Source organism: Bombus fervidus, chromosome 18 (genome assembly GCF_041682495.2).
Source record: "Bombus fervidus isolate BK054 chromosome 18, iyBomFerv1, whole genome shotgun sequence".
Lineage (NCBI taxonomy): Eukaryota > Metazoa > Arthropoda > Insecta > Hymenoptera > Apidae > Bombus > Bombus fervidus.
Window position 1 is genome coordinate 7,152,169 of NC_091534.1, and position 20,146 is coordinate 7,172,314.

The window sequence follows — 20,146 nt, forward strand, 5'->3', positions numbered from 1 at the left end:
TCGCGGATCATTAACCTACATCGCGGATCATCACAGATCAGGATGGATCAGCAAGAAAAATTGGAAAAAGAATATGTAATTCGTTATAAATTATTTAGATGATCTCATAAATTATTTATCTGTTAGCTTCACCAATGAATTAAATCGATATTAACCAAAATCGACAATATCCACGGAACTAACTATAGTCAGTCGCGAATATATCGGACAATGTTTCAAATTTATCGTTCGCATGCGCCTTATATCCAAAAAGTACAAGCAAGTACCTCCTTTATGTTTGAACACACCGAGCGTCAAATATTTGAATTCTCGTTCAAACAAAAATCATTTCCAACTCCCGCCCGTCAACAGGACATCTCTTAACAAAAATATTTCCGATTGATATAAAAAAACATACAAAAGCAAAAAAAGCGAGCGAAAGGGCAGGACAGTCGAAGAGGCCATTTCCGCACTGCCTAAAACGGCACCAGAGTGATCCTCTTGGCACATTCTGCGAGCCTGGTAAGGCTGTCAGCCAGACTCATTTTTTCTCTGGCCAGCCGAAAATTATTATCCATAGTCGAAGGATAATGACCCTCGATTTCCTCCCAGCTGAGCAAGCTCGATGGCGAGAAAGCTCGCTCGGTTTGTTGCTTTCCTATTACAAGGTGGTATTTAACTCGCCTATGGCAGGTCACGTGGGTGAAGCTACTCGAACGTATCCGATCGCGTGCCAAGTCCTCGGTTTCTAGTCGCCTAATAAAAAAATAGCCGCATTATCGATCTTCTGCCGATCGACTTTATCGTCACGGTTCGAGGTTGACGAGCATGGGAACCTCTGAGACGACTATGCTGGCCTGATCCTCCTGTCTCCTGTTAATATACATATCTGAGATGAACGTACGAATTCGCTTCGCTTGTGAGCGAAACCGTCAGTCAGCCACTTGCTCGTCGATGAAATTTCATCCGACACGAATTTCGTTGCAACGTTATCGCCTCGTTAACGACACCGTCGCAGTGCTATTTACAATTTTGTTGCTTCCCGCCTAATGGAATTTACGAAACGAACTTAAGAAGGACGTAGGTCATATCTTTTACAGGCGAGCAATTTTTTACTTCATTACGCTATTTTGGGGTGATTACGCTAATTACATGCTCTTGCTTCAATACTAATGTATTTTATTTATGGCTCTTGAGATGGGTAGGTATTTCTGTCACCCTTCTCAACCAAAGTATTGACAACCATAACATTAATTATTAATTGATTCTATACAAGATATATTGACGTCATGTCATCTATCTTTGCAAAGCTCATATTTTTGGCTCTATCAAATCAAGTGCGATTATATTTTATTCAAATAATTATATTTATTCGATGCAAATAGCGTAGAAATTAGAAAACCAACGAAAATGGATTCATACTGAACGTTCAAAAAAGAAGAAGGCTGCCAATATCATAGATGAGAAACAACTAGGGTGAAATTTCTCTCGTGGTAACATCCTTCAAAAATGCCAATTTGTATTTTTTTTTTATTACATGTTTGAAACCCCGAACTTCCATTTCTGCTAACACGAATATATTTATATGTATAAATATATATAGATAGATGGATTACATTGTCAGCCTCGTCGTAGACAGTTTTCTAGCTTAATAGCGTAATAGAAGCTATCACGGAAGCTATTCTTATAAGAAATCTGCCGCCGATAGTGGAAGCGGCGTGTGTCGTCTTCGAAGGACGAATCGAACCCTAAAGAGTTGCACACGTGGCATGTTAGCCTGTTCTCAAAACCAACCAAATTTAGACCGTTCAAAGGGAAAGGACTCGAAGCAAACCCTGGCGAACGAGTAGGGGATACGAGAATCAGTAGATCGCCTGCATCTAATTTTAATTAGAAGACACGCTACTTGACCAAGTGGACAAGTCAATAGTCCATGCCAGATTCAGAGGCTTCTGTTCGCCTGATAAGTGGTCAAACGAAAACATTTGTCAGCCAATGAAACGGAATAAATTATCCCTTTGATACTCACCAGCGCGTACAAAGTAGCATTTCGTTTCTTTTTTTTTTTTTTTTTTTTATTTTTTGGGGGTCATATACTATACTTTGTTATCGCTTCGCAGAGTGATAATTAAACGTGTTAATGGTAATTTAATATCGATTTTAACTGAGAGATTGTGCGTAGTTAATTTAACGGTGGTAAAAATTTCATAATTTTTGCTGTAACTTGCTCGATAATTTTATTACTGCAAAATAATTTCCCCATGGAAATGGAAAATACCTGGTTTTACCGTGTACGATTTCAACGAACATAATAATGACAAAACTAAAATTCTCAGCCAGAGTATCGATAAGTAATAATAACTTGTGAAATTTTTTTGAAAATTTTTTTTATACATATATAATACAAAATTGAAAAAGTAATAACATAATTCATTCCATACTATACCTATTAAATTGAATATTAAAAATTGCGAATTGTAAAATCCTGCTCTACGTTGATCGCTATTTGCAACAATGTATGCTTAATTATACTATCATATACGATACTATAATTAAACTGCGTATAGTATGGAAAATTTGCAGATGCAAAAATACACAGAAAGCACCTAATAATCGCGAAATATGGGAAATAAGCCACTGTCTAGAATATCTAACAGATAAATAAGATACTAACAATAGGTAAAGCAATTTTCTACCTAAATTCTATATTTTTCATTACATCAATACAAATACGAATGTGCATGAATATCATCGATCTAGTTACAACTGTTTGTGCTTAGATACCATTTACGCGTAACGACTAACCAATCGCGGGAAATTGAATGGTTAATTGAAAGGGCCATTCTCTGACAATATTTACTGCTGTTCGCAGGTCGCCAATTGACGGTGTTCAATAGTCAATCGACTATTCAAGTTGGTGGTCGATGGAATCGCAACAAAGGCAGAGTAGAAAGGTCGTTCTTGGGCATAATCGCCGGTCTCGTCGTAAATGGAGCGCGAATTTTGGAACTCGCTGCGGCGAAGGATGGAAGAATTATCACCAGAGGAGATGTTCAGTTGTTACCTCCAGGAAGTCTGCTGGATCGTGCTGCTCCGTTGCAGAGGATGCAACAGGTAATCAAATTTCAAACAATATTTTACGCTGGCGTTGATCAGGCAAATTATGCACATGCTGATGGATTCCTGGAATATTAAACGTAGAGAAATCGAATATAGAAAAATTAGGAAAAACAGAGGATAATATACTTGCTCGTCTGATTTATAGTTATTTGTTTCTAACAAATTTGAAGAAAATTTTCCTAATAATTTAATTGAATCGTTGTACTATCTTCTATTAATTTCGAGTCTTGCGATTACACGTATTCGATTTTCGTTAAAAGGATTACGTAAAGTATTGTAAACGACGATTATGTTTTACACGGTGCGTTTATAGCGCGTTCATCAGTACGTTATACAATCGTAATTAATGATCTGTAACATTGGTTTGCGTAAATCGTTGTGAAGTCCTGGGCTTAATTATGCTCATGAAGGGTTTACTCGTAATAACCGAATCCTATATTAGATATGAATATTAGAATATAGATATGGATAATAGAAATTGGTAATTCATAAAAGTCCTCTCTCCTCCAACGTACATAACTTTTACAGCGTGCTTTAATAAATACGAACATCACATCCAAGATAATGCTTCCTCGTATTCTAATAAAATTAAACTGCCCTAAATTCCCAAAGTGAAACTATATTTTACCTAATACTTTTAGTAATCATATTATTAAAAATATTTAATTACCTAAAATATCAATAGCCAAACCCAGGCCCTAATGCTTTTAATAATAATATCGTTAAAAATATTTAATTACCTGAAATATTAATAGTCTAGCCCTAACCCTAGTACTTTTAATAATAATATTATTATTGATACTATTATATTTAATACTATTATAATATATTAATTAATTAATTATTATTATAATATTATTGTATATCATTTAATAATAATATTATTATTAATACTATTATTAAATAGTATATAATTTAATAATATAATATATAACTATATATATAATTATATAATAATATATAATAATATTAGTAAAAGTAATTAGTAAAAGTAACTATTATTTAACAATAACATTATTATTAATGTTATTATTAAAGGTGTTAGATATTTACAAATTGTTATCGACTATTCAACAAAAATTACATAATTTACGTAATGTTTTCTTCCTTCGTTTTAACAGAAAGAAGCGTGCAACACTCGAACGGAATATATCTTTTTATTTAGTGCGACGCAATAAATTTTCATATCTCTTTTCCACCGCAGACGCCGGCATCCGGTTTCCCAGGCGTTATGGACGACCTCATATTTTCCGGTGCCGGAAGTGGTTGCTCCGCCGACGACGAGGACGAAGAATGCACGCCAATCTACGAGCCTGGTTCCGGTAAGTGTAAGTAACATTTCCAAAGGCCGTAAGTAATTCCTTCTGCACGCTTGCTCGCGGAGGAATTCCTTCTACGCGCCTAACTCGCCTTCTATCTACCACATATCCATATTTTATACATGCGCGTGCACGTTACACCAACTTCTCCTGGAACACGTATGACAAAGTTAATCGCACGATATTTTCTGTTTTGGGAGAGAACAATTACTCGCTGGGAATTGCCAGTCACGCGTCGACAAATCGATCTGCTCGACGAGAGAATCTCACCTAATCATCCGGTCCAATCGCATGTGCATTTGCAAAATAATTTCCATCTCGATGTTATTGCTAGTCGCAGAAAGTTGCACCGACTACTCCGAGCATCTATTAATTAACAGACATCCTCGGACATTGAGGAGAATAAAATGGGAAGAAATTGAGGAAGAACATAATTTCGCATGTGTGAACTGAATATTAAAGCTGAATAGCCAAAAAAAAAAAAAAAAAAAAATATACAAAAAAAAACATGGTAAGTGCCACCCCGAAAGGCGACTGTGCCTTACCATTTATGTGTGTTCCATCCTTGTCTAGGGGAGTGCTAAACGTCTCTCCTTTCATACAACACACTAGATGTCGTTTGTTGCGTTCTTATATAGTAACGTAGCGAGCAAACGACCACTAGCGAGAAAGCAGTTTTTCGCGAATAACTCCGAAACGAGGGATCGAATCGAAAAGTTGTGAGGACAATTTTTACTCGCCACGGTACAACCGATCGAATGATATAACGTTCGAGTTTGTTCGTCGCGTATGAAAAATTAGTTGTATATGCATGTATGTATATGCACGTATATACGTGTATGTATATGCACCAAAAATTTTCTCTCTTCTGTTATGTTACGTATTTATTTGTTTTAAGTCAAGTTGAGATTGAAATTTTGTAAAAATTTTTTTTCTTTTTTGATTTAGAGTTTATTCGGTTGGGAAATATTGAAATGATATTATTGTGTATGAATTATTTATTTGGATTTCTGATTAATACGGTAGTTGCTGCCACCAGAAATAGTCTAAGGACTATTTCAAATTTTTATTTATTTCAAACGTTACGGGTAGCGTCGACTAGAGTTTAGTGCTACTGGCAAAACCGATTCCACTTTTCGGCTAACCTGCTATGTGCAGGGATACTAGCACGGGAGAGGATTAAAGCTGGGTACAATATTTGAATGTCAAATTTTCGTTGCTTGATATGAAATTAATTTTTTTACGTTTGCCTTCTTCTTCTCTTTTAATTTCGCTATAATAGTTTGTTGTTAGAACCAAAGACGGGCAATATTTTGCCAACAATGGGAGGAGGAATGCGAAGATCGATAGGTGTTTTCGATAATCGAAAACACCGTTTGCACAAGCCAACACAGCGAACGATCTTTCGGGTTAAATTTTCGAAGAAAATTATTCTACTATTTCTCTCTTTTTTATAATTGCATGCGATGATGGCAAGAAAATCGGTTAATAGCAATGCCGGTATTGCTCTTAATTTTCGATCGACGTCAACGATGTATTTAATGGTCCTCTCTGCGCGGGACTTGTGTGATTTCGCAAGCCTTGCCCAAGTCAAACGTGGAAAAATATTTTGCACTTCCCAATTGATCTAGTATTTCCGTGATGTTAGGTAGGGGATAAGCATCGCCAATCGTTTTATCGTTAAGCTTTCGATAATCGATAACCAGTCTCCATCGTTTATTTCCCTGTGAATCTGGTTTTTTCGGCACAATCCATAACGGAGAATTGTATGGAGATATCGATGGTTCCACGACGTCAGTATCCAGTAATTCTTGAATTTGGCGATTTATCTCTTCTCGATGTGCAGGCGGATAACGATATTGTTTGACATTTATTGGTACCTCGTCTGTCGTAATTATTCGATGCTCTAGGATTTCTGTTCCTTCCAGCGTGTCTCCTGGAAGATGAAATCTGTCTTGATTCTTCTGTATTAATTCCTCGACATTTTTTCTCTCTTCTTTATTCAAGTGTTCGAGCCGTAATAATTTGATTATTTCGTCGAATCTGCTTTCCTTTGATTTCGAGATCACGTTGCACGTCATGCTAGGGAGCGAGGTGGTATTTTCGAATTCTTTGATTACCATAGTAGGAATGATAAATTCGTAGTCTCTTGATGTGGTATTTATTATCCTTAGGCAACCTCGTCCCTTGTAGTTTCTCACAACTGCGTTACCAAAATAGACTCCCTTAATTGGCTCGATTTTTGGAATAAATCCCTCGTTTATTTCCGGATTCGCAATATTAATTGAACATGTTACTGAACTTCGCTTCGGTATAATTATTTTTTCTCTAGTGTCGAAGGGTATATAATATACAAATATACATGTATATACGTGCATATACATACATGCATATACAACTAATTTTTCATACGCGACGAAGAAACTCGAACGTTATATCATTCGATCGGTTGTACCGTGGCGAGTAAAAATTGTCCTCACAACTTTTCGATTCGATCCCTCGTTTCGGAGTTATTCGCGAAAAACTGCTTTCTCGCTAGTGGTCGTTTGCTCGCTACGTTACTATATAAGAACGCAACAAACGACACCTAGTGTGTTGTATGAAAGGAGAGACGTTTAGCACTCCCCTAGACAAGGATGGAACACACATAAATGGTAAGGCACAGTCGCCTTTCGGGGCGGCACTTACCATGTTTTTTTTTGTACCATTAATTCCAACGCGATGCGATTAATTATTCGACGTAAATAGAAAATGAGATTCGATGAGAAAAGCGAGGAAGTTTTTATATAGATTTTCTTGCCATCATCGCATGCAATTATAAAAAAGAGAGAAATAGTAGAATAATTTTCTTCGAAAATTTAACCCGAAAGATCGTTCGCTGTGTTGGCTTGTGCAAACGGTGTTTTCGATTATCGAAAACACCTATCGATCTTCGCATTCCTCCTCCCATTGTTGGCAAAATATTGCCCGTCTTTGGTTCTAACAACAAACTATTATAGCGAAATTAAAAGAGAAGAAGAAGGCAAAGGTAAAAAAATTAATTTCATATCAAGCAACGAAAATTTGACATTCAAATATTGTACCCAGCTTTAATCCTCTCCCGTGCTAGTATCCCTGCACATAGCAGGTTAGCCGAAAAGTGGAATCGGTTTTGCCAGTAGCACTAAACTCTAGTCGACGCTACCCGTAACGTTTGAAATAAATAAAAATTTGAAATAGTCCTTAGACTATTGCTGGTGGCAGCAACTACCGTATTAATCAGAAATCCAAATAAATAATTCATACACAATAATATCATTTCAATATTTCCCAACCGAATAAACTCTAAATCAAAAAAGAAAAAAAATTTTTACAAAATTTCAATCTCAACTTGACTTAAAACAAATAAATACGTAACATAACAGAAGAGAGAAAATTTTTGGTGCATATACATACACGTATATACGTGCATATACATACATGCATATACAACTAATTTTTCATACGCGACGAACAAACTCGAACGTTATATCATTCGATCGGTTGTACCGTGGCGAGTAAAAATTGTCCTCACAACTTTTCGATTCGATCCCTCGTTTCGGAGTTATTCGCGAAAAACTGCTTTCTCGCTAGTGGTCGTTTGCTCGCTACGTTACTATATAAGAACGCAACAAACGACATCTAGTGTGTTGTATGAAAGGAGAGACGTTTAGCACTCCCCTAGACAAGGATGGAACACACATAAATGGTAAGGCACAGTCGCCTTTCGGGGCGGCACTTACCATGTTTTTTTTTGTACCATTAATTCCAACGCGATGCGATTAATTATTCGACGTAAATAGAAAATGAGATTCGATGAGAAAAGCGAGGAAATTTTTATATAGATGGAAACGGAATTGAAATACAACGTTGGAAATTTGGTGCTGTCTGTTTTGTTCGACAATATTATTTATGAAAGTGCTATCGATCGTAGTTAGCAGATTTTTCGACGAACACGTTTTGCAAAGCAATTTATTTAAAATAGAAATGAAGAAATGAAATTGACGGAGGGGCAATATTTCCACGGAGTTTGGCAACTACGGAATCTCTGTTATCTAATATGTTATTTATGAAAATGTTGTCGATTGTAAATATCGGAAATGAAATAAACATCGATGTGACAAGTCGAGATGATAGGAATTTCGTTATTTGTTTCATCGATGATCGTTTTCGCACTTGTTTATCTTTTCAAATACTCCGCGATAATTTATAGAAATCAATCATTTCGAAAGCGCAGAATTCTCGTCATATAAATTTATCGTTCTTGTTCTGAATGAATAATACTGATAAATTATTTGAAATATAAAATACACGACGTTTTATCATAAACAGCGATGCTATGCAAATGCAATTTCCACCGGACCCTCTCAACATCACGTACATCCACGTAACATTTCGTTAAATAATCTAACTGTCATTTTCAGTTATCCCGTCATTACGAATAAAAAAGAAACGCGTATTAAATCGGCTCATCGCTTAAAACCCTCGATCAAACACGATTTATAATTATCTCGAGACAGAACTAATTATTTCAAACGTTGATTATACGTACATTCGGAAATATGTTTGCAGAAAAATATCGATAAACGCCAATTACTTATGTATGTGTGCACACGTTAGAATACGTTGCTGATGGCTTCTGCGGATTATTTTATCTCGTACGATCACGACTCGATTTTCCAGATATGTTTTTCACGATTAATACGCTTCGTTGAAATAATTACATTGTTTTACGATAACTATATTCTTCGTAATACTCGACGGTAAATAGCAAAAATATATTGGGTTGGCAACCAAGTGATTGCTGATTTTGTAACTACCACCTAATGACAAAACCAGCAATCACCTAGTTGCCAACCCAATAGTCACTTCGATGGCAAATAGTAAAATGCTATTTCAAAGTATATTGATTTGGCAACTAAGTGATTGCTGATTTTGTCATTAGGTGATAATTACAAAATCAGTAATCACTTAGTTGCCAATCCAATAGTCACTTCGATGGCAAATAGTAAAATGCTATTTCAAAGTATATTGGGTTGGCAACGTGATTGCTGATTTTGTCATTAGGTGATAATTACAAAATCAGTAATCACTTAGTTGCCAATCTAATAGTCACTTCGATGGCAAATAGTAAAATGCTATTTCAAAGTATATTGATTTGGCAACTAAGTGATTGCTGATTTTGTCATTAGGTGATAATTACAAAATCAGCAATTACTTAGTTGCCAATCTAATAGTCACTTCGATGGCAAATAGTAAAATGCTATTTCAAATTGTATTGATTTGGCAACGTGATTGCTGATCATTAGGTGTTAATTACAAAATCAGCAATCACTTAGTTGCCAATCCAATAGTCACTTCGATGACAAATAGTAAAATGCTATTTCAAAGTATATTGATTTGGCAACTAAGTGATTGCTGATTTTGTCATTAGGTGATAATTATAAAATCAGTAATCACTTAGTTGCCAATCTAATAGTCACTTCGATGGCAAATAGTAAAATGCTATTTCAAAATATATTGGGTTTATGTTTTGTTATAAGTTTTGTTATAAGGTTATAAGTGATTGCTGATTTTGTAATTACCACCTAATGACAAAACCAGCAATCACTTAGTTGCGAAGCCAATAGTCACTTCGATAACAAATTCATACCATACCTCATTAAACGAAGAATCGCCTCGCATAATCATTCGAATGTACCATAACGCGAACGAAATTCGCGATGAATTTTTTCTAACAAATCGATGGCGAAAATATCGTCGATGAGATATATATCTGTATAGGTGGAAATAATAGCAGAGGGCAAAGGAGAACACACACGCACGAATGGGTTCGCATATCGCATGGCATGCCACCTTTTCGTCTTCATGCTTGCCCGGTTGTATCTTCGATTCATTTGCATATTTAGGATCCCTGGCTGGCGCCCCTCCTTTCTCTTTCCTTCGTCGACCTCCTCGACTTCTCTGGCAGCCGGCTCGGAAATCTTCTCCGGCAGACTAAAAACTGAATTAATACGATCCCTTTAATAAGTCAACGCGCACCGATCGCCACGATATTACGAAAGCAGCTAACAACTAACAGCTGGCGCCGGGTAATTTTAGAAGCGCCACATTTCCAGCGATAATATCGAGTCACCAAATATGTAAAGCATTGTACCGCAGAAGTACCTATTTTTCTTCTTTTTCTTCCTTCTTTTTTTATTTTTTTTTTTTTTTTTTTTATGGTAAAAGTAGATTCAATAGTGGGAATTGTAATTTTTAATCTACTTTATCTCTCACCTGTGTGTTTCTCATTGTGCATTTTACGTGCACCTAGTTCGTGCAGTGTTTTTTCGTTTGTTAATGTGGCGCATTTTCGAGGAAGCTTCCCGCGGGAAATTTTTAACAATTCGAATTTACACGCATACAAGCTCGGTATAGTTCAAGGGTTTTACCAAGAAGATTTCGTAAAGGTATCGCACACAACGTTATGAGATATGATACATACGTAATGTAGAAATTCATCAATGATTAAATACAATACGATATGCGTACTAATGACGACACGTGAAACAATATATTTCTGAAAATAGAAAGGAAGTTTGTAGAAATTATACAGTTGAACGAAAGGTTGGCAAGATAATTTCCAATGCACCAGATAAAACATATTCCTTAGACGTAGATTTCTGCTTTCAGAACAAACATCTTTATTATTTTACCCCAGCATTTGATAATAGTTTAATAATTCACTTGACAAAATATATTTATTTTCTCGGGGCAGATCGAGTCCGTCTGTAATTAATTACCAAGGTAACATAGCTTAAAGGTTAAACCTATTTAGGGCCACGGTTATAAAACTTACCCTCACACTTGATCTAAATTTAGAATTAAACGAAACGTCGATAAACATTTTTACGAGGACGGAAATTTTCCTCCGTCTTTTAACTTTAAATATAAATATACTCTGGTTATTAACATATTTTCTAACGTCGCTAGAGAAACATCTGGATTTAGATAATATTCCATGAAATTAGAACTCTGCAGTCGTATTGAAACTACGCTTTCTCTCCAAAGCGACGCATAGTGTAAACCTGGGAACGCAGCGAGTTGGAATATTTCAAAAAACATAGTCAAAACACCAAATGAATTATCCCGTACGATTTAAAGATCTTCCTGCTGAAATAATAAATAGCGTGAACGCGCAGATATGAGAAAGGGGAATGTTAAAATAAATGAGACCAAAGCGCCATAGGAATCAAGTATACCTTACAATCACTCGTAATTCGATATTCACATCATCGTTATATCTTTTGCTCCGACAATAGCGCGAATTACGTCAATTACAACCGTTGCAATTGTACCTCCAACCATTCAACCGTCCAATCCAATCATCTCTCGAATTTTGAAACGAAAAAAAAGGAAGAAAAGAATGAAAAAAGGGAAGACCTCTTGACTCGCGGGTTTGATACAACTAATATCTCGATCGTCGGGTTAATAATATCATTATTCCCACTCGGAGCCCATCGATGCCTGTCATCCATCGAGCCAGGATCAGCGCGTGTAGCCCGGAATGATATGGTTGAAAATGAAAAACCGACCGCGTTCCCGTGGCAACGGAATTGAAAGCTGAAACGAGCCTGATATCGGCCAACAAAATTCCCCAATCAAATACGCATTCTATCTCCATTATCGGCCCTTTCCCTGCGCCGCCATCCCGGTAACCACATTTTCGTTTTCCGTTACACCGATGACGCAAACCGTGGCGAGAACCACGCAATCGTACGGAAATTATGCGAGCGTCGCATGGCATCCTACGCAATTTCAATAATCGTTAACCCCTGTTTCTCTCTCCTCCTTCACAGACGACATAATAACGCCCGTCTACGTCGCGCCAACGAGGTCGCCGACGACGTTCAAGCCGAAGCATCACAAAGAGGACCTTCAACGTCCGTCGTGCGACGACGAGGAGGACTGCGAGGAAGGCTCCGGGGAACCCGTCACCACCGAGGAGATCTTCGTCACATCCGCCACTGGTCCGTTTCATTTCCTTCTGTATTTTCTTTTTATCCGTTTCCTGCGATTTCTTTACATTTACTTTGATCGTATTTTACTCGTGAGCTTGCAGCAATGGCCTGGCGATTGTTGACCAATGCGACTAAACTTGTCAGCACGTTCGTTATGATAAACATTCCTGTCTACGTGGCAAAATGATCAAACCGGCGGTGGGTTAACGCTTTCACTGCCACGCCAGAATCACATATTTCGTCATGGAAGTATTTTTATTATTCGTACGATGGCAAAATAATAATAAATTGATGATGTTAGAGCTGGCAACTAAGTCGCTGCGCCGCTCAGGATGGCAAATAAATTGGAGCACCGTTCAGGATGGTAAATAAGTCAGTGCGGGGCGTTCTTGAAACGTTCAAAGACCTTTGAACGCTGATTAGATATTTTTAACCGCTTCGATTATTTCATTTCAGACAAATTCATTAGACTTGCCATTAATTCGCTACAAGCTTCTGCCACGGTGCTATTTCCTACCGGACGTCACGCCATCGATCGTCATCTTCGTATTGCAAATGTTGCATAATCGTCGAACATCTTTCTCGAGCAAGGAAGCATATGTGAAATTCATACGACCAATTACGATTACAATTCTCTTTAACGCTTCTTATCAAACCTTTCTGATAACACTCTTATTACGTAAAAATCCCTCCTATGTACTGGGCCCGAACTTTCACCTTTGCGGGAATTTTGGCCGATTTTTCTCTTTCTTTTCTCTCCTTTTTTAGTTTCCTATTGTCTGTTGTTTTCGGAACACTTGATTTGCCTATACTCACAACGAACCATACTATGCCAGGTATTGATCCTCCGCGCATAGTTTCCTCTCGTTCACTTGCTAGTATGCGCTACGTGCTCATGCAGGCGGAGTATTTCCAAGACTCGTGTGGTTTTCCAAGGCTCGACGCGCCGGAAATTCGTCTGATGGTCTTTTTCAAGAGCCACGGTTTTCGTATTCCGTTTGGAACGGCTTTACAGAGCATTGTTGATGAAAGAGACTTCTTGTTTAGAGAATGCTCGAGAGGAGTTTCCATTAAAGCGTATCTAGTTCGAGAAACATTTCCTGCGCACGATTCTGTCACTCGACCCAAGTACTCCTTTTCTATTACTGTCGTTACATCTCCGCATCGTTCGACGATGCTTCTTTTCTTCTTTTGCTTCCCACTCCTCGTCTCTTTCTAATTCCGCGAGTTCAAAGACAGTACGAGGATCATTTACGAAGCTGTTGATAATCTCCTCGAGCTTCTCTCGTCTGCAGAAATAGAGCCGCGACTTTTTCGATGCTAGGAACGATCTCTCTTGCTTTATGCAAGTCGAAGTGGAGTACGCGTAATTAAAAACTGAAGGGAAGAATCGAAAACAATTGCTTTCAGGCGGATAAAGTATAGTCGGTTCTAGTAGAACGATATGAAAATATCAGACGATTAAATACGATGATTAAAAACGCGCCTGTCTGTACAAGATATTTTAGCGGGCTTTGTATTCTCGTTGTATAATCTAGAATTCATTAAGGTAAGACAATAGATTCACGAACGTCGAAGATCAACTGTTATATGTACAAATATCGACAACGAAATTTGCCCGCCGAACAACGTCGAGGATCGCACGCGATGAAAAACAGTCGATGAAAATCGCAAGCAGCCTCCGGTGACGTTCCTCTGCACGCACCACCGCATTAATATTTATTGCGAGCCAGGTGGAATTCGTCTGGCTTCCTTTACGCTGTTCGTAATCGAAGCAAATCAAGTTCTTCGAGCTTTGAAACCATTAACGTGAATAAACGAGAAAAAGTGAGAAAAGAAGCTAACGAAACAGAAAAAAAAAAAGAAAAGAAATGGAAAAATGGGAAAAGAAGATCGAGGCACGCATGGAAACTCGTTATGGAAATACTTGGCCCGTGGGCGTCCTCTTCATCTGCATATCCCTCAACTTGATGCGGCGAAAGCTCCGCCAATCCCCACTGCCACTGGTTAAGTTGACCGTCACGAAAATAGCACTCCCCCGTTCGACGAGATCGTTGATGCGACTTCTTTTCAGTACGCCGCTCTTCATCGCGGAATAGGAAGCTCCTCTTCATCGCTCGCTCGCCGCTCGTTTATCACGGTTAAGGCAATTTCGCGTCCAACGTCGAGCAAAACGTCCGGAACAACCTTCGTCAAGTTCGTTTCTCCATTTTACTAGTCCGTTTTATCATCTTATTATTCATTTTTATTCACCAGATTCACCTTCGACGAAATCCTGATTCGGCTACTTTATCACGCGATTGAAGCTTCGCTGCAACGTAGCTTGAACAAGTTTGATTAATCTCGTTGAAGTAATTGTATCACGTAGGGAAAAACTGTAGTGTAATTTGGTCGAATGGTAGTTACCGATCGATGGTTTTATGGATTTCTGTTTCAGCTGAACACGACATTGTGTTTCACATGTCGAAAAAGTTTGGACAGCCTTGTTGGAGTAATTGTATCATACCATGTATGGAGAAATAGTAAAGTAACTTGGTTGGATAGAGCTTTCGACCGATGGTTTCTTGTTTTATTTAAATTGTTTCATCCAAAATCCATATTGTTCCATCTAAAATCGATGTCGTTCAATTTTTTGAGGAAGTTTGAAGTCTTCTAGGAGTAATTGTACTATAACCTACATAGTACAATACTCCTATAGTAGGAGAAATAGTAGTTTAAAGTAACTTGGTTGAAAAGAGTAGCTTTCGACTGATGGATTTATGGTTTCTTGTTTTATCTAAATTGTTTCATCTAAAATCGAGGTTCTTTTCGATTATTTGAGGAAGTTTGGACAGTCTTCTAGGAGTAATTGTACTATAACCTACATAGTACAATACTCCTATAGTAGGAGAAATAGTAACGTAAAGTAACTTGGTTGAGGAGAGTTAGCTTTCGACCGATTGTTGTATGGTTTCTTCTTTTAATTGTTTCATCTAAAATCGAGGTTCTTTTCGATTTTTTGAGGAAGTTTGAAGTCTTCTAGGAGTAATTGTACTATAACCTACATAGTACAATACTCCTATAGTAGGAGAAATAGTAGCTTAAAGTAACTTGGTTGAAGAGAGTAGCTTTCAACCGATGGTTTTATTGTTTCTTGTTTTATTTAAATTGCTTCATCCAAAATCCATACTGTTTCTTTTAAAGCCAATGTTCTTTTCGATTTTTTGATAAAGTTTGGACAGTCTTCTAGGAGTAATTGTATCATATCATGTACAGAGAAATAATAAAGTAACTTGGTTGGATAGAGCTTTCGACCGATGGTTTCTTGTTTTATTTAAATTGTTTCATCCAAAATCCATACTGTTTCTTTTAAAGCCAATGTTCTTTTCGATTTTTTGATAAAGTTTGGACAGTCTTCTAGGAGTAATTGTATCATATCATGTACAGAGAAATAATAAAGTAACTTGGTTGGATAGAGCTTTCGACCGATGGTTTCATGGTTTCTTGTCTCATCTAAAGACCATATTGTTTCATTTGAAGTCGATGTCCTTCGATGTTTTAAGGAAGTTTGAACAATCTTGTGGAAATAATTGTAAAGTAATTTGGTTGGATAACAGCTTTCGACCGATGGTTCTATGGTTTTTTCTTTCATCTGAAATCGATATCGTTTCATCTATCGAGAAAGTTTGGACAGTCCTGTTGTAGTAATTGTATTATTCTATCTATGAGGAAATAGTGGCATAAAGTAATTTGGTTTGGGTAATAGCTTTCGACCGATGGTTTTGTGGTTCCTTGTCTCATCTAAAGACCATATTGTTTCATTTAAAGTCGATATCGTTTCAATGTTTTAAAAAACTTTGAACAATCTTATTGAAGTAATTGTAAAGTAATTTGGTTGGATAACAACTTTCGACCGATGGTTTCATAGTTTTTTCTTTCATACAAAGTCGATATCGTTACATTCTTTGAAAAAATTGGAACAATCTTATTGCAGTAATTATACCATACGTATAAAAAAATAGTAGCCTAAGGTAATCTGGTCGAATAAAGGTTGTCGATCGATGATTATTAATTTAATTTTCATTTAATATCTTTGCATCGTTTGAAGAAATTGAAAGTTGTATCTTGTTGAAATCTTGTCAACAAACAAACTTGATAGTTTTCCAATATGATAGTCTTCTATTTAATCTTCAATTATCATAAATATTTACAGGACTCTAAATTAAATTGCTTCATTCATAAAAGCAATTAAAAGCCAACAGACGGTTGCAAGTTTGACGACGAAATTCCTTTTTTTTTTTAGAACTATTCTCAGAGAGGTGTAATTTTTGAGGACAGCAGACGCTTCGATCGACGAATCCTAGCCGGTTAACGAACCTACCCGCTAGACATATCGTAACTAGTTCAACCGCGAATCGATGGCGAACGTTGTAAAGCGAGCTTTCTGCATCGCATGTTATGTTTCGTGTGTGCACCGACTTACAATTAGTCAAGGCTGTTTCTTTAACGATCATCGACCCCACGACCACGTCGACTGACATTCCGATTCTAATCGTTTCGTATTCCTCCAGCGATAAAACGAATTCCGCTTCGAAACAAGAGTGAAGCTTTCTGCGACGTAGAGTCAGTGCATTTAGGAAAATACTTGTTTCCAATAAAACGAGTATTTTAAACAGAATCGAATACCGTGACAACGTTAGATATTTAGAATATTTAAAAAGAACTCAAACGACAAATTACTCGCGCCTCTTCGTTCTCTTCGCTTTCATGGATTCTCCAAGCATTCTCGTGAACTTTGTACCTGGTGAACTCTCGCGAACTTTCCACTGTCGGCAAAGCAAGGCGAGTTACCTCTAGTGTTATACAAAATTAACGCAAGTTGCTAGTTGCTCGACTCAGCTTAATCCAGCCACTTCATCATTAACCACTATCAAACCTACTTCAACTCTCGGACGAACGTCAACCGGCCAACTTTTCTTCCTTTAACTCTGCTACGTGTTTTCCATCATCCAACGATCCGTTCGCGCGTCTAATTTCCGACAAACTATCAAACGCCTGATGTTTGTTGAGGACTAGCAGGGAAAAGTATCTCGCAGACTATAGTCAGACTAATTTCCCCAGAACCAAATACGTTGCTGCACATTTATAATAGTTCTACGCATAGTTGCTGCGATAGCTGCTCGATACATAAAATCTGTTTGCTTAAAACGTCGTATCTAGCATTTGCTCATCAGCCGAAACATTTTGAAACCCCTGAAATTCCTCGTGCATTTTCAGCTCCTAAACCGAGTGACGAAATTCTGGCTGAATATTTTAATCCTATTGTTCTGTATCCGAAATGAATACTACATTTCGCTGGATATTATTACGATACGAGCAGCTTGCAAGTATTTTGCAATGCCACTCGTTACGCGAATAAAGTAGGAGACCTAAGAAAATGGTATCGGACGAAGAGAAGAGCAGAGTTAAATCGAGCTACAGCAAACGTGTCGAAGAGTATAATATAAATCGTCAGCTTCGTCGTGACTGAGAAGATCAGGAAACCTATACCCAGCTTGTAATCGATTCTTCGTAAAAATAGAAGCCAGACGAGGACCTAACGATCGTCGATTCTCCGTGAAACCGAGCCATACTCTTCGCCAATTACGAAACATAACGATGAGGGTTGTAATTAGGAAACATCGCCAGGCCGAGCTACAAGCACGAGGCACCCGACATCTGAAATTTCCCGGAAACTTTCAACCCGTTTTACGTAAACGTGTCTATAGCGGCGCGATTGTCACGACGTTACGAAAGGGCAGAGCGAAAAAGGAAAGCAATTAACCGGTTGTAGAGCGCGATATACAGAACGCAGTAGACGATGGTCGGTATGCGTGCGTGAATGATCGAACGGTTATCCCTGGAAGCCAGGAAACACGAGTCCCAGAGCGTGGTCGGGTGCTCGCAACGTGGCTGCTGGCCACGCACGCGTGAATATCGCCGGCCTACGCACGCGTAAATATTGTCGGTAGCACGTTACTACCCCATCCCCCTGTTCGAGCCAATCGGATACACGTAATTGCAGCAGCCGGCTGACGCTTCCCTCTCTATCTCTGTCTGTGTTTCTCGTTTCCATATCCGAAAGCAGACTCGAGCTCGGTGGCGTACACGACGGGCCGCGAGTACACGACCAGCCACATCAGCACGCAAACGTCTCCAGGCTCGCCGTCGACATCGACCCGGGACATCGTCACCGACTCCGTCCAGTACAATGTGTCAACCACAGACCTCGAAACCAGCCACGTCAGGTGAGTTCGCCAGTTCCTCGCGAGGACACCCGCGGCGACGTTGCAACCTCGCCGCCACACGAATTCCGCTAACTCGTCCGGGGTTCGTTGCGCGTGCACGTCCGCTGCGTTTCCGGAGACACGTCGGTTCCGACGTCGTCGCTCCGCGCCAATTTTCGACTCTTTCCATCGCCATCGAAACGTATTCCATTTTTCTTCTCACTGTTGCTTTTCTTTTCTTTTGGTTCTTTCTTTTTTTCTTGCGCCAGGTGGATGCACAGGCTGTGCTTTCGTTACTCGGCCAGAAGTTTGGAATCGCTGCAGAGCGTCGTACGGGAGGTAGCGTTCTCCACGAGCTTGCGGAGATCGATGTGGGGTTTTGGTTTCGATACCCAGGGGAGCTCTTTCGTTACAAGTTGGTCCAAGTGAGAGAAACTGTAACTACGCGGATGTCTGTAGCGTTAATTTCGAATCGACGATGCAACTTGCGAAGCGATTCCGGGTTTCTTTACGCGCTGAAGGTACTTCGGTTGCTTTAGAAGCGAGCTGTGAGTCAAAAGTTTCCGATCGTTGCGACATGTTGCTCGGGAGAATTTGAAAAACAATTTGGTTTTAAAATCGCGTTATTCTCGGAAAGCCTTTCGTTAAAAATCTGTCGAGATAAAGGAAATTACTATCGTCGTCTCTGCAATGTTTTCATTTTAAAAATAATAGAATTAGCGGCTGCTAGAGTTACAGTGAACGAAGCAATTCCAAATTTCTCGTTGGCAGCCTACGTATACGTGTTTGCTTATTCTTCACCGACGATTAGATCGCTTCTCAGATTCTCAGCGTACTTTTTTATCATTATGACAGCTGTATATATGGACAAATTCTTTCGTGCACACAATCTGTACGTTTTATTTAACTGTATGATTTTTGTAACGCTGTTAGAGACACGTAAATTTATTTTACCATATTTTGTAGTTAGCTTCGCTACGAAAACCATAGGAATGCAATGAGAGATTTATCGAATAGAGAAAATTAGGTATTGTATTATGTAGGTTTTTCACGCCTTTATTCTATTACGTCCGATTTATTCGACAGAAATTTCGTCCAGAGATCGCGCTTTATTTTTTCCAGGAAATGGAAAAACTTGCGAACTGTTCTCGCGCCAGGTTTTTTTTTTTTTTTTTTAACCCGCTGTTAAACGACGTATATAATGTGGCTTAACGTTCTAATAATAATACGTCGTTCCATATCGAAGGAATTGATTTTAGGGAAACAATAATAACGTGTTTATGAAGTAATCATGCAGAATATCTACATAATTATAATTATTCGGACATTAATTATTATACAGCCATAGAATATCTCGAGAAAGCATTGGTCGATGTTTCAAGCGTTAAAAATATATATTTGCAATTTTTAATGTACTTTTTATTTACTACTGATGCAGCAATTTTTAGAAATATTTTCAATT

The 20,146-nt window shown here is 38.2% G+C and overlaps 1 protein-coding gene, 1 long non-coding RNA gene and 3 other non-coding genes across 13 annotated transcripts in view; 4 read left to right on the forward strand and 1 right to left on the reverse strand.

Annotated features, from left to right (window-relative positions):
- The window catches only part of Nrx-1 (neurexin 1), a 661,903-nt gene that overhangs the window by 632,595 nt on the left and 9,162 nt on the right, over positions 1–20,146 (forward strand). For 8 of the 9 annotated variants that reach the window (XM_072020892.1, XM_072020888.1, XM_072020889.1 and 5 more), the window contains 4 exons: positions 2,852–3,093; positions 4,304–4,427; positions 12,278–12,448; positions 18,546–18,705. In XM_072020892.1, coding sequence (XP_071876993.1) covers positions 2,852–3,093; positions 4,304–4,427; positions 12,278–12,448; positions 18,546–18,705 — 697 coding nt within the window. The remainder of the gene's footprint in view (positions 1–2,851; positions 3,094–4,303; positions 4,428–12,277; positions 12,449–18,545; positions 18,706–20,146) is intronic. The other variant, XM_072020893.1, reaches the window with a different exon arrangement.
- Positions 4,919–5,025, reverse strand: LOC139996780 (U6atac minor spliceosomal RNA). The gene has a single exon (XR_011802359.1). It is a non-coding gene; the product is annotated as a U6atac minor spliceosomal RNA (small nuclear RNA).
- Positions 7,011–7,117, forward strand: LOC139996777 (U6atac minor spliceosomal RNA). The gene has a single exon (XR_011802357.1). It is a non-coding gene; the product is annotated as a U6atac minor spliceosomal RNA (small nuclear RNA).
- LOC139996779 (U6atac minor spliceosomal RNA) lies at positions 8,084–8,190 on the forward strand. The gene has a single exon (XR_011802358.1). It is a non-coding gene; the product is annotated as a U6atac minor spliceosomal RNA (small nuclear RNA).
- LOC139996569 (uncharacterized) lies at positions 12,546–16,712 on the forward strand. Its single transcript, XR_011802294.1, has 3 exons — positions 12,546–15,120; positions 15,327–15,362; positions 15,895–16,712. It is a non-coding gene; the product is annotated as an uncharacterized lncRNA (long non-coding RNA).